At 44.4% G+C, this 23,725-nt stretch overlaps 1 protein-coding gene across 2 annotated transcripts; it reads right to left on the reverse strand.

Moving 5' to 3' along the window:
* Positions 1–8,316: 8,316 nt before the first annotated feature.
* LOC139235625 (zinc finger protein 229-like) lies at positions 8,317–23,085 on the reverse strand. 2 transcript variants are annotated; one of them, XM_070866668.1, is made up of 2 exons: positions 22,838–23,085; positions 8,317–17,426 (listed from the first exon to the last, which is right to left on the reverse strand). In XM_070866668.1, the coding sequence occupies exon 2, from the start codon at positions 17,064–17,066 to the stop codon at positions 16,140–16,142; it is 927 nt and encodes a 308-aa protein (XP_070722769.1). In that variant the 5' UTR covers positions 17,067–17,426; positions 22,838–23,085; the 3' UTR covers positions 8,317–16,139. The 2 variants fall into 2 exon arrangements, with proteins under 2 accessions (XP_070722769.1, XP_070722770.1); XM_070866669.1 differs by lacking the exon at positions 22,838–23,085 and adding an exon at positions 17,902–18,634.
* Between the last annotated feature and the right edge of the window lie 640 nt (positions 23,086–23,725).

Below are 23,725 nucleotides of genomic sequence, written 5' to 3' on the forward strand. Positions count from 1 at the left end.
TGGCCCTGAACTCGCATCTTTCTTCAGTTTCTATCCGATATTCTCTAATTACATAAGATTACATAGAATATACGACGTGGAAACAGGCCATTCGGCCCAACCAGGCCATGCCAGCATTTAAGCTAGTGGGCAGCTTTCTCACCTCTGAGTCAGAAGGTTGTGGGTTCAACTCCAGGGCCTTGAGCACAAAATTCTAGGCTGACACTCCAGTGCAGTGCTGATGGAGCACTGCACTGTCAGAGGTGCCGTCTTTCGGATGAGACGTTAAACCAAGGTCCTATCTGCTCTCTCAAATTGACGTAAAAAATCCCATGCTACTATTTCAAAGAAGAGCAGGGGAGTTATCCCCGCTGTCCTGGGGCCAATATTTATCCCTCAATCAACATAACAAAAACTGATTATCTGGTCATTATCACATTGCTGTTTGTGGAAGTTTGGTTTTGCGCAAATTGGCTGCCCGTTTCCCACATTACAACACTGACTACACTCCAAAAGTACTTTGTTGGCCGGATAACGCTTTGGGACGGCCGGTGGTCGTGAAAGGCGCGATATAGAAACATAGAAAATAGGTGCAGGAGTAGACCATTCGGCCCTTCGAGCCTGCAGCACCATTCAATATGATCATGGCTGATCATGCAACTTTAGTACACCATTCCTGCTTTCTCTCCATACTGCTTGATCCTCTTAATAAGGGCCACATCTAACTCCCTTTTGAATATATCTAACGAACTGGTCTCAACAACTTTCTGTGGTAGAGAATTCCACAGATTCACAATTCTCTGAGTGAAGAAGTTTCTCCTCATCTCGGTCTTAAATGGCTTACCCCTTATTCTTAGACTGTGACTCTCGGTTCTGGACTTCCCCAACATCGGGAAAATTCTTCCTGCATCTAACCTGTCCAATCCCATCAGAATTTTACATGTTTCTATGAGATCCCCTCTCATCCTTCTAAACTCCAGTGAATAAAGGCCCAGTCGATCCAGTCTCTCCTCATATGTCAGTCCAGCCATCCCGGGAATCAGTTTGGTGAACCTTCGCTGCACTCTCTCAATAGCGAGAACATCCTTCCTCAGATTAGGAGACCAAAACTAAATACAATATTCCAGGTGAGGCCTCACCAAAGCCCTGTACAACTGCAGTAAGACCTCCCTGCTCCTATACTCAAATCCCCTAGCTATGAAGGCCAACATACCATTTGCCTTCTTCACTGCCTGCTGTACTTGTATGCCAACTTTCAATGACTGATGTACCATGACACCCAGGTCTCGTTGCACCTCCGCTTTATACTGCATCTGCCATGAATTTGCCCACTCACCTAACCTGCCCAAGTCACCTGCAGCCTCTTAGCATCCTCCTCATAGCTCACACTGCCACCCAGCTTAGTGTCATCTGCAAACTTGGAGATATTACATTCAATTCCTTCATCTAAATCATTAATGTATATTATAAATAGCTGGTGTCCCAGCATTGAACCTTGTGGTACCCCACTAATCACTGCCAGCCATTCTGAAAAGGACTCGTTTATTCTGACTCTTTGCTTGCTGTCTGCCAACCAGTTCCCTATCCACGTCAATACATTACCGCCAATATCATGTGCTTTAATTTTACACACGACTCTCTTGTGTGGGACCTTGTCAAAAGCCTTTTGAAAGTCCAAATACACCACAACCACTGGTTCTCCCTTGTCCACTCTACTAGTTACATCCTCAAAAAATTCTAGAAGATTTGTCAAGCATGATTTCCCTTTCATAAATCCATGCTGACTTGGACCGATCCTGTCACTGCTTTCCAAATGCGCTGCTGTTACATCTTTAATAATTGATTCCAACATTTTCCCCACTACTGATGTCAGGCTAACCCATCTATAATTCCCTGTTTTCTCTTTCCCTCCTTTTTCAAAAAGTGGGGTTACATTAGCTACCCTCCAATCCATAGGAACTGATCCAGAGTCTACAGAATGTTGGAAAATGACCACCAATGCATCCACTATTTCTAGGGCCACTTCCTTAAGTACTCTGGGATGCAGACTATCAGGCCCTGGGGATCTATTGGCCTTCAATCCCATCAATTTCCCTAACACAATTTCCTGACTAATAAGGATTTCCTTCAGTTCCTTCTTGTCGCCAAACCCTCCGTCCCCTAGTATTTCCGGAAGGTTATTTGTGTCTTCCTTAGTGAAGACAGAACCAAAGTATTTGTTCAATTGGTCTGCCATTTCTTTGTTCCCCATTATAAATTCACCTAATTCTGACTGCAAGTTGTCTTCACTAATCTTTTTCTCTTCACATATCTATCAAAGCTTTTGCAGTCAGTTTTTATGTTCCCTACAAGCTTACTCTCATACTCTATTTTCCCCCTCCTAATTAAACCCTCTGCTGAATTCTAAATTTCTCCCAGTCCTCAGGTTTGCTGCTTTTTCTGGCCAATTTATATGCCTCTTCCTTGGATTTAATTTCCCTTGTTGGCCGCGGTTGAGCCACCTTCCCCTTTTTATTTTTAATCCAGACAGGGATGTACAATTGTTGAAGTTCATCCATGTGATCTTTAAATGTTTGCCATTGCCTATCCACCGTCAACCCTTTAAGTGTCATTCGGCAGTCTATCCTAGCCACATCACGCCTCATACCATCGAAGTTACCTTTCTTTAAGTTCAGAACCCTAGTCTCTGAATTAAATGTGTCACTCTCCAGCTTAATAAAGAATTCTACCATATTATGGTCACTCTTCCCCAAGGGGCCTCGCACAACAAAATTGCTAATTAATCCTCTCTCATTACACAACACCCAGTCTAGGATGGCCAGCTCTCTAGTTGGCTCCTCGACATTTTGGTCTAGAAAACCACCCTTATACACTCCAGGAAATCCTCCTCCATCGTATTGCTACCAGTTTGGTTAGCGCAATCCATATGTAGATTAAAGTCACCCATGATAACTGCTGTAGCTTTATTGCATGCATCCCTAATTTCCTATTTGATGCCATCCCCAACCTCACTACTACTGTTGGTGGTCTGTACACAACTCCCACTAGCGTTTTCTGCCCTTTGGTGTTCCGCAGCTCTAACCATACAGATTCCATATGATCCAAGCTAATGTCCTTCCTTACTATTGTGTTAATCTCCTCTTTAAACAGCAATGCGACCCCACCTCCTTTTCCTTTCTGTCTATCCTTCCTGAATATTAAATACCTCTGGATGTTGAGTTCCCAGCCTTGGTCACCCTGGAGCCATGTCTCCGTAATCCCAATTACATCATGTCCATTAACAGCTATCTGCACAGTTAATTCATTCACCTTATTACGAATGCTCCTCACATTGAGAGACAGAGCCTTCGGGCTTGTTTTTTTAATACTCTTTGTCCTTTTAGAATTATGTTGTAATTTGGTCCTTTTTGATTTTTGCCTTTGATTTCTCTGCCCTCCACTTTACCTTATCTCCTTTCTACCTTTTGCTTCTGCCCCCATTTTATGCCCCTCTGTCTCCCTGCATAGATTCCCATCCCCCTGCCATATTAGTTTAAACCCTCCCCAACAGCAATAGCAAACATTCCCAATAGGACATCGTTCCGGTCCTGCCCAGGTGCAGACCATCCAGTTTGTACTGGTCCCACTTCCCCCAGAACCGGTTCCAATATCCCAGGAATTTGAATCCCTCCCTCTTGCACTATTCCATGTATTCTTGTGAACTATCCTGCAATTCCTACTCTGACTAGCACGTGGCACTGGTAGCAATCCTGAAATTACTACCTTTGAGGTCCTACTTTTTAATTTAACTCCTAGTTCCCTAAATTCAGCTTGTAGGACCTCATCCCGTTTTTTACCTATATCGTTGGTACCTATATGCACCACGATAATTGGCTGTTCACCCTCCCCCTCCAGAATGCGCTGCCGCCGCTCCGAGACATCCTTGACCCTTGCACCAGGGAGGCAACATACCATCCTGGAGTCTCGATTGTGGCCGCAAAAATGTCTATCTATTCCCTTTTCAATAGAATCCCCTACCACTATAGTTCTCCCACTCTATTTCCTGCCCTGCTGTGCATCAGAGTCACCAATGGTGCCATGAACCTGGCTGCTGCTGCCTTCCCCTGAAGAGCTATCTCTCCCAACATTACCCAAAACGGTATATCAGTGGAAAGAAGGTAGGGCCCCTGCACTACCTTCCTTCCACTGCTCGTCCTGCTGGTCACCCATTCCCTACCAACGAGCTGGTAGGGCAGGCCCCGTCGCCGAGGAGGTTTTCGGGTGGGGCCCGCCTTCGGGGAAGATTTCGGGCAGGTCCCGCCATCAAGGAGGTGGTAGGGTGGGGCCCGCCACCGGGGAAGATTTCGGGTGGGCCCCGCTGCCGAGGAGGTAGTAGGGTGAGGCCCGCCGAAGAGCTGGTCGGGCTACCCCATCACGGAGGAGGTGTTTGGGCGGGCCGACGAGGAGGCCTCGAGGGAAAGGCAGTGGCAACAAAGCGAGGCCTGAGGTCGCGCAGCGGCGAGGCGAGGGACGGTGAGGCAGGCAGGCCACTCGGCCTGGGATAAGGGGGGGCAAACATCGCGACATCCCTTCGGCCAGGGATAGGGTCGCTCGGAGACAGGACGCGCTGGGAGGGCCAGGAGCTACTGCGCACATGCGCCAGACTCCACTGCGCACGTGCGCAGCTGCCGGCACTCTTTTCGATGCAGGGCTGTAGTTCCGCCCACACCTGCTTGTGCTGCACTGCACCGACTGATAAACAGGCCTGCTGAACATAGCTAATTGCAAGATAAGTTTTCGGCGCGCTTTTAATTCTACAAAGTAGGCGGGCCTATCGGAGGTGGGCTGTTCTGCGGGACAGCCAAAACTTGGTCCCATTCTCTCTGTATCCACTCTGTCAAAACCTTTCATAATTTTAAAGACCTCTCTATTAGGTCACCCCTCAGCCTTTTTCAAGAGAAAAGAGATCCAGCCTGTTCATCCTTTCCTGATCTGTATACCCTCGCATTTCTAGTATCATCCTTGTAAATCTTCTCTGGATCTCTCTCCAGTGTCTTTATATCCTTTTTATAATATGGCGACCAGAACTGTACGCCGTGGTTGAACCAAGCTTGATACAGGTTTAACATAACGTCCCTACTTTTCATTGCTATACCTCTAGAATTAAACCCGAGTACGTGATTTGCTTTTTCTAAATGGTACTACTAATCAGTGTTGCAACTTTTAATGATTTGTGTATTTTTACTCCGAGATCCCTTTGTTCCTCTACCTCATCTAGACTCGCATCCTCCATGTAATGTGTCCTCCTGATCCAACCTACCAAAATGTTGCAAGATCTGTAATATCTGACAGAAGAGACTTGTCCGTGATCACCATATGCCACGCTGGGTACAGGTATATTGTTTATAAGCACAACAGATTTTATTAAGTGGTTTACTTCCAGTACAAAGAAATAATGCTTAACAAGGTGTTAGTCGACTGTCTGTTCCTTGGAACCTCACCGGAAGCCCCCTGATTGACTGCGGCGTGGTCTCTTGCTGTGTACCGTTGACTGTAGTTCTTTTCCAATCTTCCTCTGTGTTTGCGCTGCCTTCAGGGTTCAATAGCTGCTTCTCTTATATTCTTTTCCCCTTTCAAGTGCTGTGATAGCTTGCAGCTGTCTGGGCTCCACAATACTCTCGTTATTAACTTAAACATCCTTTGACCTTCAACAGCCCAGTCTACTGTTATCTTGCTATCCTCCCTGGGAACTTCTACACAAACCACTAACACATAATTCATTACCCAGCTTGGTCTTGCAACTTTTAGCAATAAGAAAATGATACATGCTGCAGACACTTATTTTACTAATTAATAACTGTCCTTGGCTATAAGCTGGATTCTAACATTCTCACTACTTCAGCACATAATATTGGCTCCACTTACCATGATGCATTGCTTCTCTGTTTTTACCATGGTTAGCTAAGCTTACATGCATTTTAGTTAATTTTATCATAATACATTTAAACAAAAGCATTATTAAAACACTATCACAACACGCAGGTAAGTTTTATCTTACAATGTGATACCTCACACTTTTCTGTGTTGAACTTCATTTGCCAATTATATGCCCATTCTGCAAGTTTAGTAATGTCCCCCTGTAATTTGTTGTAGTCCTCCTCAGTATTGACTATACCCCCACCACCCCCCAAATTTGATGTCATCCGCAAATTTAGAAATTGTGTTTTCGATTCCAAACTCTAAATCATTTATATAAATTGTGAACACTGCACCGCACTGTGGAACACCACTACCCACCTTCTACCACTGTGCATAGCTACCTTTTACCCCTGCTCTCTGTCTTAAAGCCAGCAAGCTCTCTATTCTGCTACTTGTCCCCTGACTCTGCATTCTCTGACCTTATTCATCAGTCTATAATGGGGGACCTTATCGAAGGTCTTTTGAGAATCTCGATAAATTACATCTACTGCATTACCCTTGTCTATCTGTTATCTCTTCAAAAAATTCAATGAGGTTGGTCAAGCAAGACTTTCCCTTTTGAATCCATGCTGATTATTCATTATTATATTTTTGGTTTCTAGATGTTCTATTTTTTCCTGCAGTAGGGATTCCATTATTTTTCCGAACACCGATATTAAGCTAATTGATCTATAATTCCCTGGACATGTTCTATCCCCCTTCTTAAATATTGGTATTACGTTAGCTATCCTCAAGTCCTCTGGTCCTTTTCTGATGAATTATTAAATATGTGTAGTAATACCTCTGCTATCTCTTCCCTAGATTCTTTTAAAATGTGTGAATGCAATCTATGTGAACCAGGGGTTTTATCCTCTTTGAGTTTGATTAGTTTATTTAATATAGCCTCTTTTATTTTAAATGCACTTATCTCATTACTAATCTCATCATCCAATGTCATGTCCACCTGTTCTATCTCCCTGGTAAATACTGAAGCGAAATAATTATTTAACATTTCTGCCATCTCTCTATCATTACCTGTGGTATTATCCTGTCTATCCCTTAATGGGCCTATTCCCATCCCAACCTTCTTTTTTTTTCTTGTAAAATATCGTTGGGATAGACAATAGTCTGTAAAATATTTTACTATTTTGTTTTGTGTTCCTCAATAATTTAATTTCATAGTTCCTCTTTGCCTTCTTAATTGTTTTATTGTCTTCTCTCCTAATCTCTTCATATTCTTCCTTATCATACACTCCCGTGCTGTCTACGTACTTAATGTATGCCTCTTTCCTTTCCCTCAATGTTTCCCTCATGGCTTTATTCATCCATGAACTCTCATTAGTGTTTAGTTTGTTGTTTCCTTTTAGCAGAATATATTTTTCCTGCACTCTGTCGAACACCATTTTAATTGTTCCACTTTGCTGTTCTACATAGTTTGCCCATTTTATTTTCCCAAGTTCTATTCTCAGCCCCTCAAAATTGGCTTTTCTCCAATCTATTAGCCTGGTTTTGTCATACTTATGTCCTTCTCAATTATCATCTTGAAGCATATTATATTATGCTTACTATTGTCAGTGAAAGGAACCTTAAAGGATGCTGGAATTTCAGTTTGCGTGAAAGACTGTGTTAAAGTGTGGAAGTTTTCCTGACCATGAATGTTTAAGAAGTTACAGTACTCCTTTTGTCTGAAAGTCTGTCTTTAAAGAAAAAACAATGTCTGTTATGTTTGTTTTAGCTCCGCCCACTTTTTTGTGCATAGAACGAAAAGCCATTTCACCCTTTGTAGTCTTGTCCTAGATGTTGGAGTTTTAAGAAAGTGTGGCTATGTTGAGTATGTTCATTTCAATTATAGATTGTGCAACTAGAAGCAGGGGGGCACTTTGTGATTTACATTTTAAGTTAAAGAAGCGGTTTTGGTTCTGTTTTCACTGAGGCAAGTTGTTCAACTCTGAAAGCCAGGAAAGAGTTTGTTTTACAAAAGATAAGCTTCAGCCTTGGTTACGATTGCAATGTGCCTGATGCTTGGTTTGAAATTTCCAAAGCACTTTGATTTAATTTGTTTAAATGTGAAAAAAGTTTTTCTCCAGTTTTATTCAGTATTTTAGTCATTTGGAAAAGCGTCAAGGTAATGATGATGTAATTTCCTGTTTTCTGTAAACATGTGCTATTTTGTTTTATTTTATCTGTTCTGTATTATGTTTAGTTAATAAAATATTGGTCCAAATTAAATTGGAATTATTTAAGTTAATTAAGCTATGTTCTATTATAGCTTTACGAATGACTTCTGGTGTTTTAACAGATTTTTAATTCCTAAGGAAGTTTTGAAGTACACAGACTTTTTAAAAAAAAAAGAACCAAGTGTTGACTTTGTTCACTTGAATTGTAACAAATTCCGTCTTCTGTTTATAATCATTTTATTCTTTAACATCAGCATACAAGGAAAGTTACAAGCAGAGTATAGTCACAGATAAAGTCTGTGTACCCAGGCATGGGGATCTCTGTGCTACCAAACAAAGGAAAAAGCTTACATTTAGACAGTTTTCTTATCAAATTGGAACAGACATTGCCTAATATGGTAGTCTCTGGCTACTGCATAGTCCAGAGACACAAGTCTACATCAACAACACACATAGAAACATTGAGATCTTGCAACGGGAAGCATAAACCACTAGTTCTGGACTTTCCTTATCCTAACGTAATATTTCGAATCCAAACATTCTATTATGAATATCAATGACTGGTTGTCGCAAAACACCATCTGTTGCTAAGTGAAATCTCTTTCTCCAATTATATTAACTACATTTTTCCCTCTATCGAATGAATTAAACATGAACACCTTTCAGAAGCTGAATTAACCAGGGTCCAAAGGCCTATATAACCCACTTTTTTTGTTTTTTTTATGGGTTGCATTACATCTTGGCAAAGTGTTTTATATCCTTCTTTGTCTTTAATAATCCTGACTTCCTCTTAGTGTGCTAACCTTCCCTATTCATATATTTTCTATGTCCCTTATCGAGTTCCTTACACAGCAATGCGCAACGACTAGAATCCCTAAAGCTGTTATCTGTGCTATCACCAATCCCATCTGGAACCATCTAGCCCAAGGATGTAGTTCCACACCAAATATGACTTCTCACGTCTCGGAATTGCCTTTTCTGTCTCTCCATTTGTCTGTATCATTTGCACCATGTGTGTCTGGGATGTCCTAATTCGCTAAATTATGACCTTTAAAGCCAGAGACAGAGGAGGTATATAGTGTCCCATGTGCAAAATGGCTCGAATGGCTTCATTCTTCTGAAGCAGTCACATCTGCAGACAAGTGGCATTATGATGATGTACCAGTACTATAGATGCTGCATCGATATGCCTGTTTCTCGTTGGAATCAAACAAAAGTGATGTTCTAGTATATGCCATCAGTTTGAACCCACAGTCACATAAGTGCGGTAGTGGTCACACAATACTGTCCTTTTCCGTAATACATGGTATTACATAGGATATACAGCACAGAAACAGGCCATTCCTATTCAGCCCAACCTGTCCATGCCTCTTCCCGTCTTTCCTCATCTAACCATGACCTCCAAATATTGACAATTCAGACGAAGGTGTTTCGCATGAGGGCTAGAATTTGCACTGGTTCCCCGCCCGGTTTCTCAGTGCTATTGACCGTTTTGGGGGAGAACCAGGTCGGCAAAAAAATTCCCCAGCTGAGGCACGCTGGCGGTTTCGACGTCCCGCTGGGGAGCGCACCACTGGCGTCCACAGAGCGCCCTGACGTCATCTTTGGCTGAGCGGTGACCCATAGGTAGTATTAAAACAAATGTTAAACGCCCGCGAGGATCAGCGGAGCTGGGTGGCTGCTAAGTAGGTCTGCAAGAAAAAGGTAAGTGATTGGTTCTTTCCTGTTTATTTTCAAAATCTTTTCATTTTTTTAGTTACGTTTTTAAAATTTTTTATCTTGTGTTAGGCCCAACCCACAGCCTCGGGGTAAATTTGATAGATTTTTAAAATTTATCGCCCATTTTCTTTAGGCACCGCCCAATCTAGCCCAAATTGCACTTTTTCGCCCAGATTGGGGGTGCAAGGCCCATATTTTTCGCTGAGCGGATTTAAAAAAATTTTTCCGTATAGTTTTCGCCGCGATAATCTTCCCAGCCTTAGCGGCTTTTTGGGTGGCAATCGGGCACTGGCAAACTTTGGGGAAATTCTAGCCCTTGGATTTACACAGCGGACATCTCAAAGTGTGTAAATGAAGTACTTTTGGAGTGCAGTGACTGTTGTAATGTGGGGAAACCCGGCAGCCAATTTAAGCACAGCAAGCTCCCACACACAGCAATGTGATAATGACCAATCTTTTTTTTGTTCTGTTGATTGAGATAAATATTGGCCCCAGGACACCGGGAAACTCCCCTGCTCTTTTTGAAATAGTGCCATGGGATCTTTTTCGTCCACTTGAGAGAGCAGATGGGGCATCGGTTTAACGTCTCATCTGAAAGACGGCACCTCCAACAATTAAGCACTCCCTCAGCACTGCACTGGAGTGTCAGCCTAGATTTATGTGCTCAAGTCCCTGGAGTGGGACTTGAACCCACAACCTTCTGATTCAGCGGCGAGAGCAACAGCTGACACCTACTGAAGGCGATAAGTGCTTATACACTAATATTTCAGAAGATACTCTACCTCAACTGTTGGCTAAATATTCATTTTGTTGGTTGTGTGTTAGTCTCCTGCAGTCTATCCACTGAGCACAAGATATTTTTCTTTCAAGCTTGTAGACAGTTACTTTTACTACTTGTGTTTATTATTTAATTTTAAAAAACAAGGAGTTTTTTCTGTTATATTAACATTGAATTTTGTTTTAGCAATTATAATCCTTAATTATAGACTTGAGCAACCAGCCTTTTATGAGGCCGTGTATGTGGCTGCAGAGCCGAGGGTTTAATAACAGTAAATATAACAGTATTTACAAAGGAGGCAGACAAAAGCAGGAAACTATAGACCAGTCAGCCTAACATCTATCATTGGGAAAATGCTGGAGTCCATTATTAAGGAAGCAGTAGCAGGACATTTGGAAAAGCATAATTCAATCAAGCAGAGTCAGCATGGTTTTATGAAAGGGAAATCATGTTTGATAAATTTGCTGAAGTTCTTTGAGGATGTAATGAGCAGGGTGGATAAGAGTGAACCAGTGGATGTGGTGTATTTGGACTTCCAGAAGGCATTCGATAAGGTGCCACATAAAAGGTTACTGCACAAGATAAAAGTTCACGGAGTTGGGGTAATATATTAGCATGGATAGAGGATTGGCTAACAAAAAAGAGAGTCGGGATAAATGGGTCCTTTTCAGAATGGCAGGCAGTGACTAGTGGGGTGCCGCAGGGCTCAGTGCTGGGACCCCAACTATTTACAATATACATTAATGATTTAGATGAAGAAATTGAGCGTAATATCTCCAAGTTTGCAGATGACACTAAACTGGGTGGCGGTGTGAGCTGTGAGGACGCTAAGAGGCTTGGTGACTTGGACAGGTTAGGTGACTGGGCAAATGCATGGCAGATGCAGTATAATGTGGATAAATGTGAGGTTATCCACTTTGGGGGCAAAAAACACGAAGGCAGAATATTATCTGAATGGCAGCAGATTAGGAAAAGGGGAGGTGCAATGAGACCTGGGTGTCATGGTACATCAGTCATTGAAAGTTGGCATGCAGGTACAGCAGGCGGTGAAGAAAGCAAATGGTGTGTTGGCCTTCATAGCTAGGGGTTTTGAGTATAGGAGCAGGGAGGTCTTACTGCAGTGGGACAGGGCCTTGGTGAGGCCTCACCTGGAATATTGTGTTTAGTTTTGGTCTCCTAATCTGAGGAAGGATGTTCTCGCTATTGAGATAGTGCAGCGAAGGTTCACCAGACTGATTCCCGGGATGGCTGGACTGACATATGAGGAGAGACTGGATCGACTGGGCCTTTATTCACTGGAGTTTAGAAGGATGAGAGATGATCTCATAGAAACATATAAAATTCTAACGGGACTGAACAGGTTAGATACAGAAAGAATGTTCCCGATGTTGGGGAAGTCCACAACCAGGGGACACAGTCTAAGGATAAGGAGTAAGCCATTTAGAACCGAGATGAGGAGAAACTTCTTCACTCGGAGAGTTGTTAACCTGTGGAATTCCCTACCGCAGAGAGTTGTTGATGCCAGTTCGTTGGCTATATTCAAGAGGGAGTTAGATGTGGCCCATACGGCTAAAGGGATCAAGGGGTATGGAGAGAAAGCAGGAAAGGGGTACTGAGGGAATGATCAGCCATGATCTTATTGAATGGTGGTGCAGGCTCGAAGGGCCGAATGGCCTACTCCTGCACCTATTTTCTATTTTTATATGTTTCTATGTAATGTGAGGTTATCCACTTTGACAGCATAAATAGAAAAACAAATTAGAATTTAAATGGAGAAAAATTGCAAGTATTGCAAAGAGAGACCTGGGGGTCCTTGTGCATGAAACACAAAAGGTTAGTATGCAGGTACAGCAAGTAATCAGGAAGGCAAATGGATTGTTGGTCTTTATTGCAAGGGGGATGGAGTATAAAAGCAGAGAAGTCCTGCTACAACTGTACAGGGTATTGGTGAGGCCACACCTGGAATACTGTGTACAGTTTTGGTCTCTGTATTTGAGGAAGGATATACTTGCATTGGAGGCTGTTCAGAAAAGGTTCACTAGGTTGATTCCGGAGATGAGGGGATTGACTTATGAAGATAGGTTGAGTGGGTTGGGCCCATACTCATTGGAGTTCAGAAGAATGAGAGGTGATCTTATCGAAACATACAAGATAATGAGGGGGCTCAACAAGGTGGATGCAGAGAGGATATTTCCACTGATAGAGGAAACTAAAACTAGGGGACATAGTCTCAGAATAAGGGGCCACCTATTTAAAACTGAGACGAGAAGGAATTTCTTCTCTAAGGGTTGTAAATCTATGGAATTCTCTGCCCCAGAGAGCTGAGTCTTTGAATATATTTAAGGCGGAGATAAAGATTTTTGAGCGATTTAGGGAGTCAAGGGGTATGGGGAGCGGGCGGGGAAGTGGAGTTGAGTCTATGATCAGATCAGCCATGATCTTATTGAATGGCGGAGCAGGCTCGAGGGACCAGATGACTGACTCCTGCTCCTATTTCTTATGTTCTTATAATTAAGCCTGGGGTATTTTATACTGCAAATATGTCCAATCTCTAAAAAATGAGGCTGGTATTTCAAGGACTTTATACATAAAGCAAAAGTAGTCCCAATTGCAAATGATAGCGAAGACAGATTGACTAGACTGTTTTACGACTGTGCTGATATGAACGACGAATGATCACTGATGCTGTTAAATATTCAAACATTGTGGGCCGCCCCGACCTGTGCGAGAACACCATCGCAGGTCAGGGCTATAAATAGAGCTGGAGCGTCGGGCCCAGAAGAGCCCAGGGGCATCACAGGCCAGCCGACACTGCCATATGTGTGCGCACTAGCAGCAGAGCAGTTCTCCAGTTGTCCTGGTTAATCCTTGCCACTGGACCAAGACCTAGCTCTGTCGAGCCCGTGTGATGGCTGATGTGCAAACGGTCACCACATATTAAAAAAATCCACGCACAGGCTTCTTCCACCCCCTCAACTGGAGTTCAGGACTGGAACATCGGGTCCTTCATTGAAACATCTGTGAACTCTTGTGGAAGCAAGTTATCCTCGTTCGAGGGACTGTTTATGATATGATGATGATAAATATTCACAGCACCTCCTAGTGCTCATTTCCTTGGCAAACATTTAGTTTGGTCTTTGCCCCAGTTACTTATTCCAATCTGGCATTTGGTGATTCTTTGTGGAGGGTAAACAATCTGTCACATCTACAAACCCATATTGTCCCTTTCAGAGTACAACACTGCATATCTGGTGCTATCCAAGTTCCTCCCTTCTTAAATCAGATATCTTGGAGATTCCACATACTGTTTATGGATCGGATCTAACTCGGAGGGCTAGACTTTCCCGAGAGCCCACCCAGAAAAACCGCTAACATTTGGGAAGTAACGCTGGCGCAAATTTCCGCTTTTAAGTTAAAACTAATCGCCCGGCGAGAAAATGGGTCTTGCACCGTTATTCTCGGCGATTTTCTCGGCAGTTAAGGGGAAACTAAGTAAAACAGGCATTTTTTAAAAAATTTACTCGAGGCTGCGGTTGGGCCGATGAAGGGGAGAAAAAGTTTTTTTTTAATTCACTAAAAAAAAGTTAAAAAAACATTCCCAAGACACTTTTACACCTAATCGGCATTTTACAATTAAAAAATAAATAAAGACCCTTTAACTTACCTTTCTTTGCAGAGTACTCCCCTACCGCCCTGTTTAAGCAGCTTTCACAGGGCGGTTCCCTCGGCGATCTGGACAGGCTGCCGTTGAGGCCAAACTTACGCCCTGGTGATTTTCTCACCGGTGCACATTGGCGGTTTGCTCCCGGCGGGCGTTTTCAGATTTGGGCGATACCATTGGAAAAACAAAAAGGGGAAACTTTTGCCGGGCGGAAAAACAGCTGTACCGCCGAGAAAATTGCCGCGAACCCACCGGGAATGAAAGGAACGTTTAGCCCAGAGTCTTCCACCATTGCAACCGATTCCACCCTATCTTATAATCACCGAGACTTGGCCTCTGGTATGCTTTTCCCCACAAGCGGAAACACTCTATCAAACCCTTTCATAATTTTAAAGCCCTCTATTAGGTCACCCCTCAACCTTCTTTTTTGAAGAGAAAAGAGACCTAGCTCATCCATCCTTTCCTGATAGGTATACCCTCTCATTTCTGGTATCACCCTTGTAAATCTCTGCACCGTCTCCAGTGCCTTTGTATCCTTTTTATAATATGGCGACAAGAATTGTACACCGTAATCTAAGTGTGGTCTAACCAAGGTTTGATACAAGTTTAGCTACTCTTACTTAACTTCACTACTTTTCCATTCTAAAACAATTCAATTCTATTAACAATCGATCCCAATAACTTAACCCACTAGGTTACAGTCTGAAGTTCAATTTTGTCAGCACGCTGCGACATTCGATGTTTGCAGATAACTGGAGATTAATTCTTAAAACTGCTGGATCTCTTGCCATGCCATCTTATCCAACTGGAGCAGGCATTGCCTAATATGGCAATCTCTGGCTACTGCATAGTCCAGAGACACAAGTCTGCATTTTCTTCAACATACATCAACAACATTATAAGCACGCAAAAACACTATGGCCTTTCTGTGGCAAGCATAAACCACTGTTGTTCTAACAACATTTCTAATCTAAACATTCGATGATGAAAATACCCACGGCCAGTTGGTTGCGAACAACAGCTGCTGCTCAGTGAAATCGCTCTCTAAATGATACCCACCACATTTTCCCGATATCGAATGAACTAAACATGAACACCTTTCAGATGCTGAATTAACCGAGTTCCATATACCAACAGCACTCTCATCTTCATTCACTTCAATTGAAAGGAAACCGACAGATTGCATCGGTCAGGGTTTGAAAGATAATTACCACAGATTCTGGACGTTCTGAGTCAGGATCTTTCTCTATTTTGTCCACTGGAGGAGTTAGATAACGGCCTTTCTCCTGTGAATATAGAGCTGGGTTATTGGGCCGTGATGTGTTTACTTGTTCATCTTGTTGACTCTAAACCTTTGCCAATTGTTTGAGATCTATTTACTTGCAAGCATTTTTTTAAAAAGACACTTGCTGAGTTCATTCAAATTTCAATTGAAACCAGCTTTGCAGGCGTGATGCTCTATTCACACATCGAAGGTGAGAGAGATGCTGTGGGGCACACACTAAGTCCAGTATCTGAAAGTGATTCACAGACTGGGTTTTGTGTTGAGTGATCCCGGGCATGTTACTGATACCATCTCTCGATACCAAGGCTAGGAGAGGCACTCTGGAAGGTATGGGGAACTGGCACTTGTCCACGAGAGTAACTGAAGGTATGAGAACTGAAATAATCCAGAGTTAGAAAGGAGAAAAGGATCAAAATGGAGCAGTCGGTAACAGGACATCAATTAGTCTCCTTTTATCTTGGAGAAATCTAATATCAACAGTGTTATTTGAAATATCAAAATGTTAAATACCAGCCCAGTTATAGGGGTTATTAAGATCAGCAGAAATAAACTCTGTCAGTCTGGGATGTGATTAACAGCAGCAATAACAGCAGAATTCTGCAGTCACTTGTGAACTCGCTGGTGTCCCAGCAGGTGGGATGACTGAGTGAATCCCTTCCCACACACTGAGCAGGTGAATGGCCTCTCCCCAGTGTGACCTCGTTGGTGTCGCCGCAGGCTGGATGACCGAATGAATCCCTTCCCACACACTGAGCAGGTGAATGGCCTCTCCCCAGTGTGAACTCGCTGGTGTGTCAGCAGGTCGCATGACCGAATGAATCCCTTCCCACACTCGGAGCAGGTAAATGGTCTCTCCCCAGTGTGAACTTGCTGGTGTTTCAGTAGGTCAGATGACCGAGTGAATCCCTTCCCACAAACAGAGCAGGTGAACGGTCTCTCCCCGGTGTGAACTCGCTGGTGTGTCAGCAGGTTGGATGACCGAGTGAATCCCATCCCACACTCAGAGCAGGTGAACGGTCTCTCCCCAGTGTGAATTCGCTGGTGAGTTAGAAGTTGGGATGAACAAGTGAATCCCTTCCCACATTCAGAGCAGGGAAACGGCCTCTCCCCAGTGTGAACTCGCTGATGTGTCAGCAGATGGGATGACCGAGTGAATCCGTTCCCACACACCGAGCAGGTGAACGGCCTCTCCCCAGTGTGAACTCGCTGGTGTCTCAGCTGCTGGGATGACTGAGTGAATCCCTTCCCACACACAGAGCAGGTGAACGGCCTCTCCCCAGTGTGAACTCGCTGGTGTGTCAGCAGGTCAGATGACCGAGTGAATCCCTTCCCACACTCAGAACAGGTGAACGGCCTCTCCCCATTGTGAACTCGCTGGTGAGTTAGAAGGTGGGATGACCGAGTGAATCCCTTCCCACACATGGAGCAGGTGAACGGCCTCTCCCCAGTATGAATGCATCGATGAATTTCCAGCTCATACGGGTATTTGAATCCCTTTTCACAGTCACCACATTTCCACGGTTTCTCCATGGTGCGGGTGGCTTTGTGTCTCTCCAGCTTTGGACGATCAGTTGAAGCCTTGTCCACACAAACACTTGACCAAACACAATTTCTCCGCGCTGTGAATGGTGCGATGTTTTTTCAGGCTGTGTAGCTGGTTAAAGCTCTTTCCACAGGCAGTGCACTGGAACACTCACTCGTGTGTGTGTGTGTCTCGGTGCTTCTCCAGTCACACTGAAGTCGGAAATCTTTTCACACAGGCAGAACAGACAAACCTTCCACATTCAAAGGCCGATGATATTCAGTTCCTGATGAATCGATTGACTCTGTCAGATCGTGACGTGATGTTTAATTTGAGTTTCTCGTCTGAAAATCTCCCCTTCTCATACGCTGTAAAAGGAGATAACAAAACTCATCGCTGTCAGTACAAGATAGAAATTCAGGATAGACACATCGAGTTTCCATGGAACACTCTTTCCTCTCTTGTTCTTCCAAAGCTGTAAATCCCTGTCCTACACGTTGTCCTTCCTTCCTGCACTGAAATCCAAAACTCATCACATGTCTCAAGACAGTTTGTTCTCTGCTCCCTGTTTTCATTACTAATTCTGGCTGCGTTCAGTTCTACACTCACTGATTCCCCTCCCTCTCCTCCCCTGAAGGTACTGACTCTGGCTGGGTTCAGTTCTACACTCACTGGGTCCCCTCCCCTGCAGGTACTGACTCTGGCTGGGTTCAGTTCTATACTCACTGATTCCCCTCCTTCTCCTCCCCTGAAGGTACTGACTCTGGCTGGGTTCAGTTCTACACTCACTGGTTCCCCTCCCCTGAAGGTGCTGACTCTGGCTGGGTTCAGTTCTACACTCACTGGTTTCACTCCCTCTCCTCTCCTGAAGGTGCTGAAACTGCTGGAAATACTCAGGCAGCATCTGTGGAGAGAGAAACAGAGTTAATGTTTCTGGTCGCTGTCCTTTCATCAGGTCTCCTTCTACATCCCATGTTGAACTGAGATTGGTCTCGGGGATCAGTTCTGAGCACAAGGGGTCCAAATCCGTCATCCTGGCACTTACCAGCACCTTCAGAAGAGATGCTGAGAAAGCTCCTGTGTGCAGAGTTAGAATTTAATCAATGTTTCAAGAGTTAACGTTTCAGGTCGATAACCCTTTGTCAGAACTGACAAAAGTTCAAAATGTAACGGATTCTTATGGAAGTGCTGGGGCCCTGAAAGGGGGAGTGTGGAAGGAACAAAAGGGAAGGTCTGTGAGAGGGTGAAAGGAAGGAGAGATCTGAGAGACAAAGGGGATGATGGTCCGAATTAAGATGGTAATGGGACAAGTTAGGAAACAAAAGATGAGTCCAGATGGGTTGTGAATGGCAGAATAATTACCAGCTGCCATGGGAACAGAAAAATAAAACAGGAGGGCGGGGGAAGTTTTATTAAAAAAAAAAGGGAGGAAAGGGAACAAAATGTGAGCAGAGGTCATGGTCTGAAATTGCTGAATTCGATATTAAGTCCAGAAGGCTGTAAAATGCCTAAACGAAAGATGAGGTGCTGTTCTTCGAGCTTACGTTGAGCTTCACTGGAACAGTGTAGGAGGCTGAGGATGGAGACGTCAGAGTGGAGCGGGGAATTAAAGTGACAGACAACCGGAAGCTCGGGGTCAACCTTCCGGACTGAGCGGAGGTGTTCTGCAAAGCGGTCACCTAATCTGCGTTTGGTCTCCCCAATATAGAGGAGACCACATCGTGAGCAGCGAATACTGTTAGGAAAGTTAGGAAACAAAAGATGAGTCCAGATGGGTTGTGAATGGCAGAATAATTGCCAGCTGCCATGGGAACAGAAAAATAAAACAGGAGGGCGGGGGATGTTGAAGTATACTAAATTGAAAGAAGTACAAGTAAAACAGAGACAGGATCTGGTGTGATATAAACAGGGACGGGGTCTGGTGCGATATAATCAGGGACGGGGTCTGGTGCGATATAAACGGAGACAGGTCTGGTGCGATATAAACAGGGACGGGGTCTGGTGCAATATAAACAGGGACGGGGTTTGGTGCGATATAAACAGGGACGGGGTCTGGTGCGATATAAACAGGGACGGGGTCTGGTGCGATATAAACAGGGACGGGGTCTGGTGCGATATAAACAGGGACGGGGTTTGGTGCGATATAAACAGGGACGGGGTCTGGTGCAATATAAACAGGGACGGGGTCTGGTGCGATATAAACAGGGACGGGGTCTGGTGCGATATAAACAGGGACGGGGTCTGATGCGATATAAACAGGAACGGGGTCTGGTGCGATTATAAACAGGGACGGGGTCTGATGTGATACAAACAGGGACGGGGTCTGGTGCGATATAAACGGAGACAGGTCTGGTGCGATATAAACCGGGACGGGGTCTGATGTGATATAAACAGGAACGGGGTCTGGTGCGATATAAACAGGGATGGGGTCTGGTGTGATATTAACAGGGATGGGGTCTGGTGCGATATAAACAGGAACGGGGTCTGGTGTGATATTAACAGGGATGGGGTCTGGTGCGATATAAACAGAGACAGGATCTGATGTGATACAAACCGGGACAGGATCTGATGTGATACAAACGGGGACGGGGTCTGGTGTGATATTAACAGGGACGGGGTCTGGTGTGATATTAACAGGGACGGGGTCTGGTGTGATATTAACAGGGACGGGGTCTGGTGTGATATTAACAGGGACGGGGTCTGGTGTGATATTAACAGGGACGGGGTCTGGTGTGATATTAACAGGGACGGGGTCTGGTGCGATATAAACAGAGACAGGATGGTGCGATATAAACAGGGGCAGGGCCTGGTGTGATATCAGTGTAATGGCCTCGTTCAGTAGTAACTGAGATAGAGTCTAGTGTAATATAAACAGAGACTACTGCAGTAACAAGGATTATGGGGAGCAGGAAGGAAAGTGGAGTTGAGGCCAAGATCAGATCAACCGTGATCTTATTAAATGGCAGTGCAAACTCGAGCATAAGAAAGTAAGAAATAACACTTTATTCGCTTATCGCTCAAAAATCTGTCCATATCCACCTTACATATATTCAATGACCCAGTCTCCACAGCTCTCTGGGGCAGAGAATTCCACAGATTTACAAACCTCAGAGAAGAAATTCCTCCTCATCTCAGTTTTAATTGAGCGGCCAATCAGTCTAAGACTATGCCCCCTAGTTTTAGTTTACCCTATGAGTGGAAACAACCTCTCTGCATCCACCTTGTCGAGCCCCCTCATTATCTTATATGTTTCAATAAGATCACCTCTCATTCTTCTGAACTCCAATGTGTATAGGCCCAAACTACTCAATCATTCCTCATAAGTCAACCCCCTCATCTCCAGAATCAACCTAGTGAACCTCTGAACAGCCTCCAATGCAACTATATCCTTCCTTAAAAAGGGAGACCAAAACTGTACGCAGTACTCCAGGTGTGGCCTCACCAATACCCTGTACAGTTGTAGCAGGACTTCTCTGCTTTTATACTCTATCCCCCTTGCAATAAAGGGCAACATTCCATTTGCCTTCCTGATTACTTGCTTTACCTGTATACACACTTTTTGTGTATCATGCACAAGGACCTCCAGGTCCCTCTGTATTGCAGCACTTTGCAAATTTTCTCCATTTAAATTATAATTTGCTTTTCTATTTTTCTGCCAAAGTGGATAACCTCACATTTTCCCAAATTATACTCCATCTGCCAAAATGTTTCCCACTCACTTAGCCTGTCTATAACCCTTTGCAGATTTTTGTGTCCTCCTCACAACATGTTCTTATAACTAAGACAGGGTCTAGGGTAATATAAATAATACATGGGGATCCCAATCCTGGGATTGCACATTTGCATTCCAACCCTTGGACTGTACATGGGGATTCTAACCCTGAGACTGAACATGGGGAGTCTGACCCTGGGACTGTACATGGGAATTCCAGGCCTGGGACTGTACATGGGAATTCCAGGCCTGGGACTGTACATGGGGATTCTAACCCTGAGACTGAACATGGGGAGTCTGACCCTGTGTCTGTACAGGGGGATTCTAACCCTGGGACCATACATGGGCATTCCAGGCCTGGGACTGTACATGGGGATTCCAGGCCTGAGACTGTACATGGGACTATACAAGGCCACCAAGGATTGGGATTTTTTTTTAAAGCAGCAAATCAGCAAAGGACTAAAAAAAAATAAAGAGCAGACAGATTAAGAAAGTAAGCTAGCAAGGAATATAAAAACATTTAGTAAGAGCATCTGCATGAATATAACAAGGAAGAAGTAGTTAAAGTGAACACTGGTCCATTAAAGGATGAGACTGGGGAATTAATAGTGGTGAACAAGGAAATGGCAGAGACTCTGAACAAATATTTTGTATAGGTCTTCACGGTAGAAGACACTAAAAGGTATTCAATGGGCTACAGAGAGGGAGGAACATAAAACAATCACTATCACTAAAGAAAAAGTACTTGGTAAAATAATGGGACTATAGGTGGACAAGTCCCCTGAACCTGCTGGCCTGCAGGGTCTTAAAAAAATGGCTGCAGAAATAGTGGATGCATTGGTTGTAATCTACCAAAATTCTCTGGATTCTGGAGAGGTCCCAGCGGATTGGAATACCACCAACATAACACCCGTATTTTAAAAAGTAGGGAGACAGAAAGCAGGAAACTATAGGCCAGTTAGCCTAACATCTGTCATTGGGAAAATGCTGGAGTCCATTATTAAGGAATGTAGCAGAACATTTGGAAAACCATAATGTAGTCAAGCAGAGTCAGCATGGTTTTATGAAAGGGAAATCAAGTTTGACAAATGTGCTGGAGTTCTTTGAGGAAGTAACGAGCAGGGTGGATAAAGGGGAACCAGTGGATGTGGTGGATTCGGATTTCCAGAAGGCATTCGATAAGGTGCCACATAAAAGGTTATTGCACAAGATAAAAATTCATGGAGTTGGTATCATATTAACATGGAAAGCAGATTGGCTAACTAACAGAAAACAGAGAGTCGGGAAAAATGGGTCATTTTCTGTTTGGCAAATGGTAACGAGTGGGGAGCTGCAGGGATCGGTGCTGGGACCTCAAATATTTACAATCTATATTAATGACTTGGATGAAGGGACCGAGTGTAATGTAGCCAAGTTTGTTGATGATTCAAAGATGGGTGAGAAAGCAAGCTGTGAGGACACAAAACTTTGCATAGGGATACAGACTGGCTAATTCTGCGTACAGTTTTGGTCTCCTTGTTCACTAGGTTGATTCCTGAGATGAAGGGGTTGACTTATGAAGGAAGGTTGAGCAGGTTGGGCCTGTATTCATTGGCGTTTAGAAGAATGAGAGGTGATCTTATTGAAACATGAGATACTGAGAGGGCTCATCAGTGTAGATGCAGAGAGGAGGTTTCCACTCGTGGGGGAATCTAGAATTCAAGGGCATAGTTTTAAGAATAAGGGATCACCAATTTAGAACTGAGATGAGAAGAAATTTCTTCTCTGAGGGTTGTAAATCTGTGGAAATCTCTGCCCCAGAGAACTGTGGAGGCTGGGTCACTGAATATATTTAAGGTGGAGATAGACAGATTTTTGAACAATAAGGGAGTAAAACGTTATGGGGAGCGGGCGGGGAAGTGTTGAGTCTATGATCAGATCAGCCATGATTTTATTGAATGGCGGGGCAGGTTCGAGGGGCCGAATGGCCGACTCCTGCTCCTATTTCTTTTGTTCTTGTGAGCTGCGCGGCCCCGCCCACTCTTCGGGCCTGCACGAAGATGGCCGCGCATGCGCCTTGTTACTCACTGAATCAAGAGGGCGGCACGCTGAACATTCCTGTACCAAGATGGCGGCCGTGAGCCTGGGCCTGTTGTCGGGAGAAAGCCCCGAAGCTGCAAACGACGGGCCGTTGAGCTGATTATTGCGGGCTCGTGGCGTTGACCAGTTGTTTATGAAGCCTCCCCGCCCGTCTGCCGCAGCATTACCCTGCTCCGATCCACCGATTCTGACCCGCCGCTGCAGAGCGATGCTGCCTGCTCACTGCTCCGCCATTGTTCGCTCCGCGCATGCTCCAAACCCAGGCGGGTCCCGCGCCTGCGCACTGGGCTCCCGCAGTCTGGGTGCGACACATTCTCCCCCGCGGGGCATGCAGGGTAAAAGCCCACCCCCATTGAAAGGCCACTTTGGTCAATTCACCGCGTAGGGGTGGACCCGTGGTCGAGCAACACAACACAGGCAGAATTCGATAGAGTGACGCCAGAATCCAAAAAGAAAAGGAGCTGATTGGTCAACAACAGCATCTTTGCTATATATAAGCACCTTTAACGTAACAAAACGTCCCATTGCGCTTCACAGCAGTGTTATTAGACAAAGCAAATATATTTGACACCAAGCCATATAAGAAGAAATCACAGCAGAAGCTTGGTCAAAGAGGCAGATTTTAAGGAGTCTCTTAAAGGAGGAAAGAGAGTTAGAGAGGTTTAAGGAGGAAGTTCCAGAGCTTAGGGCCCAGGCAGTTGAGCGATTATAATCAGAGATGCTCAAGAGGGCAGAATTTGAGGAACGCAGACACCTTGTGGGATTGTGAGGCTGGAGGAGATTACAGAGATAGGGAGGGGAGAGGCCATGGAGGATGAGAATTTTGAAATCGAGGCATTGCTTAACCGGGAGCCAATGTAGGTCAGCAAGCACAGA

Source organism: Pristiophorus japonicus, chromosome 23 (assembly GCF_044704955.1).
Source record: "Pristiophorus japonicus isolate sPriJap1 chromosome 23, sPriJap1.hap1, whole genome shotgun sequence".
Lineage (NCBI taxonomy): Eukaryota > Metazoa > Chordata > Chondrichthyes > Pristiophoridae > Pristiophorus > Pristiophorus japonicus.